Genomic DNA, 11,129 nt, shown 5'->3' with positions numbered 1-11,129 from the left:
AAGTTGCCCTTTAGGACTAATTTAACACTAGATCTTTACTAACTTATAGGCTAAGTCCCCTACTAATAACTAAAAGTACTAAGTTAATATTTTTGTATATTTATAATAAAGAACTATATTAGCCTTAATACAGGCTCTTATTAACTTAGAAGTAAATAGCATAGGTTATATTAATAAAAAACTAGCATATAAACTAAATCTTTAATTAACACTACTTACCTAAATAATTTACTTAACTAAATTTAATAGAAAACAACTTAAAGAAGGTTCTATCTCTTATACTATAACTATTATAATTACTTACTAACACTATAAAAAGTAGATTAAACTTTATATAATAAACATAAGATATTATAACCTAATTTTAGAACAACTATAGCTATATTAGCATAAAGTTACTTTTAATTACTAAAAGTAAGTTTTAAACTTTAACTTTTTTTAATGCTAAGATATATGCTTATGCTTACACCTAAACAACACTTAAATAGCACTTAATATAAAAGGTTTTTAGACCTACTTTTTAATAACTTAAAAAAAAACTACTTAAGTAAGGCTAATAAGCTAGGCCTTTTACTAAAATAGGCTATATAAAATAATTTAATAACTGCTTAAACTTAAAGAAAAGAAAGCCTTTAAAAAACTTTTACCTACTTAATTTAAACATAAACTAGGACTTAAACAGCAGATAGACATCTGCTATATAAGACCTGCCTTATTTATAACCCTAGCTTAATAACTAGATTACAAAATCTACACAGTTATAATTTCTAATATAGACTAAGCTTTAGCTCTCTAAAAACATACTAACTTAAGAATAATAGTTTTTTAAAACTACTATAACTTATTATATGTCTTTTTTTAAGATAAGTCTAATAAGCTTTTAATATAACATTTATATAATTACTAAATAACTTTTAAGCCTAGTAAACAACCTAGTTATAGGCTACTATATAAAATGTTACTAAATAAATTAAAAGTGCTTTAAAAATACTTTAACAAGAACTTAAAAAAAGGGTTTATTTAAGCTAGCTTTTTATTAGTAGTATTACTTATACTATTTATAAAGAAACCTAAAGGTAGGCTTTAATTCTATGTTAACTACTAAAAACTAAATGCTGTTACTATTAAAAACTAATACTTAATTCTTTTTTTATAAGAAACTTTAAGCTAACTAAGTAAAGCAAAGTATTTTATAAAGTTAGATATTATTACTGCCTTTAACAAGCTAAGAATAGTAAAGGGTAATAAGTAGCTAATAGTGTTTTAGACCTAATATAAACTATTTAAGTACCTAGTAATGCCCTTTAGCTTAGCTAATATGCTTAGTACTTTTTAATATTTTATAAACAACTTACTCTAACCCTACCTAGACATGTTCTGCACTATGTATATTAATAATATTCTAATCTATAGCAATAGCCTTTTAGAGCATAAACAGCATGTACGCCTAGTGCTAAAGGCTATAGAAAAAGCAGGTCTATAACTTAATATAGATAAATATAAGTTCTACTAATTAAAGGTTACATATTTAAGATATGTAATTTTTACAAATAGCATCTAAATAAACCTTATTAAGGTTTAAACTATGCTAGATTAGTAATACCTAAAAAATATAAAAAATATTTAAGCCTTTATAAAATTTACTAACTTTTACTAATAATTTATTAACAACTTTTTATAGCTAGTAAGCCCTATAATTATACTTACTAAGAAAAAGGTTTAATTTAACTTTAACTTAAATTACTAATAGTTCTTTAACTAGCTAAAAAAAGCTTTTACTAAAGCTTTAATACTTTACTACTTTAACTTTAAACTACTAATACTTGTAGAAGCTAATGCCTTAGACTACATAGTAGCAGAAGTTCTCTTCTAGACTAAGCTAGATAGGACTATTAGGCCTATTATATACTTCTTAAAAAGAATAAGTCCTGTAAAAGGTAATTATAAAATTTATAATAAAAAATTACTTACTATAGTACACTACTTTAAATAATAGCAACCTAAACTAGAAAGTGCAGCGCATCTAATATAGGTCCTATCTAACTATAAAAACTTATAGTACTTTATAACTATAAAATAACTTAGCTACTAATAAGCCTATTAGTTTAAATACTTATTTTGTTTTAATTTTAAAATTACTTATTATTTTAGTTAAGATAGAAGAAAACTAGATGCTTTTATAAGGCAATTCTAAAATATCTTTACTTAAAAAGAAGTGTAAAAGGCTTAACACTAAACTTTACTTTAACTTAAGCTATTTTTAGACCTTAACTTAAATAAAATAGATTAAATAATTAATTAAATTATTACTAATAAGTATTTAAATAATAAATTTATCTAAAAAACCTTAAACTTACTCTAAAACAGCGCTAGTTAGTTAAAAAAGGTAATACTAGCTAACTATAAAAACTAAAATAGTAAGCTATATTACTATAACTAACTTATAATCTTTAATTTTAATAAACTAAGAATTAAACTACTCTAAATTGTACATAACTTACCTGTTAGAGGACACTTAGGCAAAGGAAAGACTCTTAACCTACTACAGAGAGAGTACTACTAGCCCCGCATGTTCTATACTGTACGCTAATACATATTATGTTGCTATACTTACTATAAAGTAAAGGCCTTTTAAGAAAGGTATAATAGCCTGCTTAAACTACTTTTAATCTCTAAATAAGCTTAGAAAGATATATTAATTAATTTTATTATAAACTTACTTCTATCTAAAGAGTATATAAATATTATAGTAGTTGTTAATTACTTAACTAAGTATTAACACTTAATACTATGTTCTTCTATAACTGCCCCTAATATAGCCTAGTTATTCTACTAACATGTATAGGTTTACTATAGCCTACCTAACATAATTATATTAGACAGAGGTACATAGTTTGTCTTAGCCTTCTAGAATAAACTTTATAAATAGCTTTAAATTATTCTTTATCTATCTACAGCTTTTTACCTAGAGACTAATAGCTAGACTAAGAATGTAAACACTATAATAAAATAAGTCTTATAAGTGTACATAAACTACTAGTAAGACAACTAGGTAAAATAGTTAGCTATAGCATAGTTTAAAGCTAATAATATAACATCTAAATTAATATAAGTATCTTTATTTTTAGTAAACTATAGATACTACCTTTAAATAAGATTTAAACTACTTATAAATACCCCCTAACTAACTTATTAATTTATATAAGTAATAAACATAAATAGACTTATTAATAAAATTTAAAATATATCTAAATATATTTATAAAAAGCTTACATAGGCTTAAGCTTTTTAATAAGAGTATGTAAACTAATTTTAAACCTCTACCCCTGCGTATGCAGCTAGTAAGAAGGTCTAGCTAGACACTAGAAATATCTAAATAAACTAATAATTAAAGAAACTTAATTAAAAGAACTTTAGCCTCTTTATAGTAGCCTATATAGTCTTATTGCACGCTTACTAATTAATCCTACCTAACAGCATAAAGATACACCCTGTGTTCTACGTATTATTGCTGCGCTAAGTAGCCTTTAAATCTAACTATCTACCTAGATAGCTAAACCTGCTACTTAAACCTATTATTATAAATAATAAACTAGAATATGTTGTAGAAAACATTAAATAGATTTAGTTTAATAAGAAAAAACATATCTATAAATACTTTATAAAATAGACTAGATATAACAAACTGTTATAAAAACCTGTAGAAGCTCTGTAAAAAAACTTTGCAGTAACTTAATTTTACACTTAATACTTATCTAAACTAAACCTATACTTTAATAAAGACAACTTAATGCTAGAACTACTAATGTAAAGGATTCTCTTCCTAATAAGAGGGGGGGTACTGTTATAGTATCCTCCCTAGATCCTAAACATAACTGTATTAGACATGTACTAGAGTATTATTAGTGCACGTCTAACATAAACACAACATAACATAGACATAAACTTAAGCATAAACTGCTTTAACACTAACTAAACTTAGAACAGGCTTAATTTATACCTAAAGCGCTTAGACTTTTAAGCTAAGTATTTAATTACTAATTTCTTTCTAAACCTTCCTATTTCTTACACAACGTCTTGTACCTACTATAATACCTCACGTAGTAATTAAACTAGACCTCTGTGAAGCTCTATAACCTTACTCGTGCACAATTGTGACATAAACTTAACATAAAGCCTTATTAGACATTTATGTGCTTATTAAAAGCACTATTAACGCATTAAACTACTTTATTATTAGGGACAAAAAAATAATCTATAAAAGGCTAAAAGCCTTAAGGGCAATTCTAGAGCCCTCTAATAAGCAGCTTAAGCAGAGCGCACAAACAGCATATAACTGCGCAAGGAAGTAGTTATTAAAAATAAAACAAGACTAATAAATTACAGCGTACAAAAATGCATATATTAATGCTAAATTAGTCTACCTGCTAAATGTAACAGAATATTAACTACACTATAACTTTATGTTAGCAATTTTAGATGTAAACCCTAGATGCGCAGCAGCCATCTAATTAATTCTAGTCTAGCATAAACAGACTAATAAAGATCTACCTAATTTTCTTACTAGCTGTCTAGAGTTTTTTAAAAATTAGTAATAATTATAGCTAGCTTAGCAACCTAGTGTTACTTATAGCAGTTTTGCTATATACTAAGGACGCTTATTTACACTAGAACAGCAGCAACAGCAGTTTATATGCAACTTTTATAAAAGTTGCTATAAATCTAAAAACTGTAAGATTAATAATCCTTAACTAAGACTTAAAAAGTTCTAGATCTTTACCTTCCTCTAGCAGAAATATAATAAGTAGATAAGTAGTAATTCTTAGCTTAAAGTAGAAGCTAAGTAGCTTAAGAACAGAGACTTTCTTTTACTACTAAGAGACTAACTAAACTAAAGAAGAGGATGTAGAAAGGGTAGTAATAATAGTAACTATTATTAGCTAACTTAATTATCTAGTTATATAACTTAATTATATAATTAAAGCTTATAGTCTTAACCTAGTCTACATCTAAATGCAATTTCTAAGACGCTAGCTTCTAATAATTCTACTAACTAAAATCTACTTAATGCTTTAACTAGCACTAGGTAATTAGCAGCTACTCTTATAAGCTTTATAATAAACCTTATAAGTAAAGAACATGCTGTAGAGCTAGATAATAAAGAGAATTCTCTCTAGCACTTATAGATTCTAGATTCTAGAGTAGACATCTATGTTTATAATAATCTAGCTAACTTTTAATAGACTTAGAGCTTATCTCTATTAGACTAACTTAGGGCTAGCAGCTAACACCTTCTTATACTAGCATAGGGCATAGTCACACTTACTGTAAAGAGTCTTAGAGGACCTACTAAGATAAACCTAAATAATGTAGCCTACATCTCTAGCATGTTTACTAGTCTTGTATCTCTTTCTTAAGGACAGAATATACATTTTAACTCTAGAGACAACCTTATATATAAATAACTTTATAATAGCACTTAATTACTAATCTACTTTACTACTTAAACTAGAGGTTACTAGGCCCTAGTATTGCGCACAGAGGATCTATGCATTAGATCTATTTTGCTAATAGTTATAGCTACTAAAGACCTTACACAGCAACCTATTACGCAAGATAATACCTTAAATAATAAAGATTACATTAATTTTACAAAAGAGCTTTTAGAGCTTAAGGAGCGTAATAAAAGACCTAGTAATTAGCTGCATAAAAAGCGCTAGTAAGGCTCCCTTTATTATATGCCTTTTTTTAAAATAACCTTAGAAACTATCTTAAAGGTTAACTTTAAAAGAGAAATTAATATTAACTTAGTCTTTTAACATAACCTTAACAACACACTAGATAATAGCTCTAATAATAAGCTACTATTAGTTATTAAGGTCTATCTGCAAACAGGTAACGCAGCTATAGACTTTAAGACTAATAATAATAATCTTAAGTAAGCTATAACTACTTAGCACACAGCTCTAATTAATTATAAGCCTTAGAAAAGAAGGATTTGCATACACTAAATCTCTACTGTAGACATGCTGCTTAACAGCCTTACTAAGTTCTTACCTTAATAAAAGCATTAAGCCTTTATTAAATAACTAGGCCTTATCTGCTTAAGTAACGCTCTAAAGGCTTACTCTACTAACATTAGCTTTAAAGCCTAAGCCTAAGCTAACTTCTTTTGCTATTTTGCGCTTTTAAGTGCACTACTGTACACCTGCAGTTTATTATTTCTCTTTGTACAGCTTTGCTTTAGTATTCACTTTGTTAAAGCTGGGGGAGTGTGTCGCACGTGTCTCACGCGATATCATACCCATGTACTGCACTATTCACTCATTAGGCATAGCTCCTATCTCGTACAGTATATAGTCAGCTTAGAGCTCTATCGAGCTCCTCAGACCTTACAATACACTCATTCCACCTTGTTTGGATCTCGCTCCCTTGTCGAGTCGTTTGCCATATGTCCCCTCCTCAGCTCATGCAAGAAAATTCACATTCTACCACACAGGCCGTGTGCAGCTCCTTGCATGCCTGGTTTCCGGAAAGGCAGGTCTACTGAAAGCATTCGGTCAACTGTGTATAGTACATCAACTATGCCGAAGGTTCGTCCGATTATAAGGAGCTCATGACGGGTGAAGGTGGGAAACACAGTCATGTTACTCTGTCGCCCGGAAGTATGCAAGAGAGTGTATAAACAAGTCAGAAAGAACATGCAATGGGTTTTCTGCCTCTACAGTTTGTAGGACTAGCGAACAAAACGAATATACCACTCGTCTAAGCCATCACTGATGTCAATGCTCGTTCTCTACGCCGAGTGGTGGCAGTGGAATGTTTTTTCGGTGACAATTCTACAAATCTCCCACCGCATACGGCCGCAATTACGAACCAAACAGCTATGGATGCTATGCGCTAGAGGAGTCGAAAATTGTTTGCAGTAGTCACGCATAGCTCTCGCGCGTGGCTCTCACGATATTCGTATGCGTCGTCACAATGGTCGTACAACCCCCCTCCATGAACGGGCTGCACCCGCGCGCACAGGCGAGCGATTCTCGAATGCTCTCAAAATGCTGTTTTCTATGTAAAATACATACAAATAAGCATTGTACTGTTATTTTGTCCTACTACTGTCTTACTACTTTGTATGTCTACTTTTAGCCTTAATAACTGCCTAACAGCGCTCTCTTATTAACTTAATGTACTTGCTATAGTTACTAAAGACAATTTCTTTTCCTTTTTAAAAAGATACTGCCTTACCTTACTATTAGTCTTTAGAAAGCGCTTCCCTAAGTAATATTTTAAGATCTGCTAGACATTCTTAATAGCGTTAAAGTTAGGTAAGTTTACTAGCTACTAGATCTTTAGAATACCTAAGGCCTCCTTAGCCTCCTTTATAGCCTTTAATGTATAGATAGATGCGTTATCCTTTATTAAGGTTAGCTACTTGCCTATGTACGCAGTGTACACATCTTAAAAGGCTATAATAAGTAGTAGGATATGCTTAATATAGACTTTAGAGTTAACTAAGTGCTTTTAGTTTATACACTAGCTTTTTTTATACATAATAAAGGGGCCCTTTATATCCTTAGATATTATTACCTATACTATGCAGCTTAAGTAGCCCTTAAATTAAGCAACACAGTAGGCAGGTAAGAAGCGCTTTTTAGCTCTCCTTGTTACCTACACCTTGCTAGGGCTAGCCTATACTAGCCTATTAATTGCTAGTCTAGTCTAGATGCTTCTATGCCTACTTAACTTAATCTACCTTATGTTAGTTAGTAAGGAAGGGCTTTTCTATAGCCTTATAGTAATAATAAAGCTTCTTTCTAAAGGCCTTAATAAGTAATTACTAGTAGATAGTTATCTCTAGCTTTTAAGCTATCTCCTTTTAAGTTTTCTATTGCTGCTTAGCGTTCTTAGTTGCATGCTGTACAAGAAGGATTTAAAATAGAGTTAATAAAATAGGAGACTGTCCCTTAGGCTTTATAGGCGTCTTAGGCGTACAGAGGCAGAGAGAGACTATAGAAGTAGGTATCCCTAGTTTCTAGGCAATATCCTTTTATTTTTAGCCTATCTTATAAAGGGTATTAATCTGTATACGCTTCTTATACATTAATTGTTAATTTAGTGTCTTTAGCATTATAGTACATTTTAGTAGTAGAGTAAGCTAAATAAGGGACATAAAGTTTGTTAGCAACCTACTTATAAAGGGTTGTAAATTATTTAGAACATTCTATGCACAGATGTTAGCTTGTGCACGCGGAACAGCCCGCTCAGGAGACCCCCCTGTATGCATCTCACGATGGTCTCATGTTGCCAAGACTTACCACTTTTTTTCTGCGCATATATAGACCTCTAGGTGCACTCCTCTAACAATTAATCCAGTTCCTCATGCCTCTGGTGCTCCTCCTAGCCTTACAAAAATGTTTTGGGAGGAGAAGACAATGCGAGATTTAAATGAATGAGGAAGCAAGTGGTTCAATTCATAGAAGAGGTCCAGAATTATTGCCTTCAGATTGGAAATTGAAGTCAATTGTGGTTGCTTCAAGCTTGAACTAAATACAGCACGTGACAAACGTGTTGCTACCGGGGTAGTAATTCGAACTCATGTTCTTTCAATATGTCGAGTAGAACGAACCACTAGAATGAATCCCTAGGGTGACCAAAGAAGAAGTACACGTAGCATACTGAATGCGATTAACTGGAGACATACCGCCCATCGATCTGCTCGTCCCTTAAATCCCCTCCCTCCATCGACTCATCACTGAAATGCGAGAAACTCAACCAGTTTCAATCAAGTTCTCGCGCATCCACTACGATCGATCAAACTCTTCGGGCAAGCAATTTCGTTAAACTCCATCTCCGGGTTGTCCGCGTTCTGGAACCAGTCGAATCTGAATAAGCATCCACCACGCCATGCATCTGGGAGACTATAACAGTCGTTTCTATTATGATAGCCTCCATATTGATCCCCGAGCGGAGCACCATTAAATTGCTTAGTGCAAGCGTCGAAGAGCCCAACGCCGCCGCCGGGAATGGTCAGATCGAAGTGGTTCTGTCCGAGATCGCCGCCAGTGTTGATGGCTTGAACGATCATGGTCTTTCCGGCGATTGAAGTCGTTGTGAACTTCAGCCTGCGAGAAGCGTTAACTTATCTTCTTCCACATAAGCGTGATAGCTTACTCATAGCAAGAGCAACAAGTCTGGTCCTCGCCTTTCCCAGCAAGTTTCACGGCAGCAAATCCGTACGCGACATCGTTCTCACCCACCCACGGCGAGGTGTTGGAGCAAGCAAACGCATCGCCGCCACCGCATGCGTTCGCCAGGTCAGCATTCCAGTCCCATTGATCATCTTTGTTGCAAGTGTGAACAGGCATGGTAACTGGAGCCTTTCCTTTCCAGGAACATGATGGTTTGCAACAATCCCAATACCGCGTAGTCTTGCCATGATCAGCAATGACTGGCAAGAGAAGGGCACTGGTATAGAGGAGAATACGAAGCATTTTGATGAATGATAAATAGGAAAAAACAATAAAGCTGTCGAGAGAATATTTGATCGACTAAAGGCCTTCTTTTTATGTGAAAGCAATGTTTGTGCCTCGTGATACAACACGCCGAGTCCTCATTCCGAATGAGGAACTTGTAAGAAGAAAAGAAATTAGAGGGTGCAAAACTCCGTGCCGCTCCTCCATGGGGAATACGACTTTGGCCCACAGCCTCGCTCAGCCACAAATGCTCATCAAAACTCAAAAAATTGCAACGAAGTCCGCATTTACATGAAACTCTCGGATCCTATCAATTAATTCATCGCCAACATGTGGCCACACTCTCCGTTCACTCTCCGGCTGGCGCAGAGTGTCCGTAGCTAACATGCAGAGCCTAGCAAAAGAGGTTCGCAATGACGTTCAAACGGTGTGGAGTGAAACTCTTAGACGAACACCGGACCTACGAAGGAGTTCCGATCAGCCATATTTTTGCACATAGTCCGACAGGTACTAGTCTTAGTACATCCAGCGTCCGCCCCTAATATTTCCCCTCTGAAACACGTGACGACTCGTGTATGCGTGATCTCCTTTAGTCGTCTTTCACCGTAATATTTCACCACAATGGCCTCTTTAGCTAGCCGCTTAAAAATGTGAACGCGATCTCGCGTTGTACTTTCTTCTCAGCAGAGTTACCGAATTTACTGAATTTCTTGTTCGAAAAGCGCATTTCACTTGTCGAGCCCTTCTTTCCTTCTCTTTAGCATTTACAGATTCATTCATCACCTTCTTTACTTTCGACGAAGAGACCCGAAATCTTGCACTTTTAATAATACATGCCGAATTTTTTTATCTCATTGGAGCCACAAGACTCCGACTTCCACCGAGCGAGCGAGAATACCGCCGCGTAGGATGCAAAGGCGATCTGCAGGAAACTAGCCCTCCTTCATCATCCTGATGGGAAAGCACCCGCGAAGAAGGTCTGCGCGGCTGAATTCTGACTGGTGAGATTGCCTACTCACTTTCATCTGAAGAGAAAAGGTTTCGGCTGACACTAAGGCGACTAGTCGCGTGAATCCTTCTCGGATCCCTGAAATAGAGAAGACCAAGAGGAGTACAACCAAGGCTACTTTGAACTCTGAAATAAATAGGTTCGGTATCGCACCGATGCCGACACGAACAATCGGAAGCAAGAGGGATGCAAGCACAAGGAAGAAGATAGGAAGTGCAAAGAGGTTGAAGATTCTGTTGCTCCCGAATTGAAGTGTAAATTTTCGAAGCTAAACGTAGAGCAGAGGCTAAGCGAAAGCCGTGAGAAGAACTACCAGAAAAGAGTGAGGCGCCGAGAAGAGAAGGATAAATAAGTGGAGGAGCGCTCGCGCCAAGCAACAGAACATGCACAATGACGGAAAGCTGAAGCAGCGAGGAGCGCTACGATGCTGCCACAGAAGAGGAATGCCGACGGAAACGGGAGCGAACCGTGGACATGCGCCCTGAACAAGCGATGAAGCGTGCCCGACAGGGAAATAAGAAGGCGGCGAAGATCTGAATGGCACGGCGGCTGGCCAGAGAATCCCGGGCAGATACGCTGAAGAGCTCAGGGCTTCGGGCTAAGAAGTGCATTTAGACGGGGAGGACATCGAGCTTTGATGGATTATG

At 34.3% G+C, this 11,129-nt stretch overlaps 1 protein-coding gene across 1 annotated transcript; it reads right to left on the bottom strand.

Moving 5' to 3' along the window:
• Window positions 1-8,782: 8,782 nt before the first annotated feature.
• On the bottom strand, window positions 8,783-9,491 carry BDR25DRAFT_237622 (beta-1,4-endoglucanase; the record flags this gene model as incomplete). Its single annotated transcript, XM_033685596.1, has 2 exons — window positions 8,783-9,122; window positions 9,172-9,491. 2 exons carry the CDS (start codon window positions 9,489-9,491, stop codon window positions 8,783-8,785), a joined length of 660 nt encoding a protein of 219 aa, XP_033543096.1.
• Between the last annotated feature and the right edge of the window lie 1,638 nt (window positions 9,492-11,129).

The sequence above is a fragment of the Lindgomyces ingoldianus genome, assembly GCF_010093535.1.
Source record: "Lindgomyces ingoldianus strain ATCC 200398 unplaced genomic scaffold BDR25scaffold_34, whole genome shotgun sequence".
In the NCBI taxonomy this organism is placed as follows: Eukaryota; Fungi; Ascomycota; class Dothideomycetes; order Pleosporales; family Lindgomycetaceae; genus Lindgomyces; species Lindgomyces ingoldianus.
This window is presented reverse-complemented; position numbering and strand designations above follow the sequence as displayed.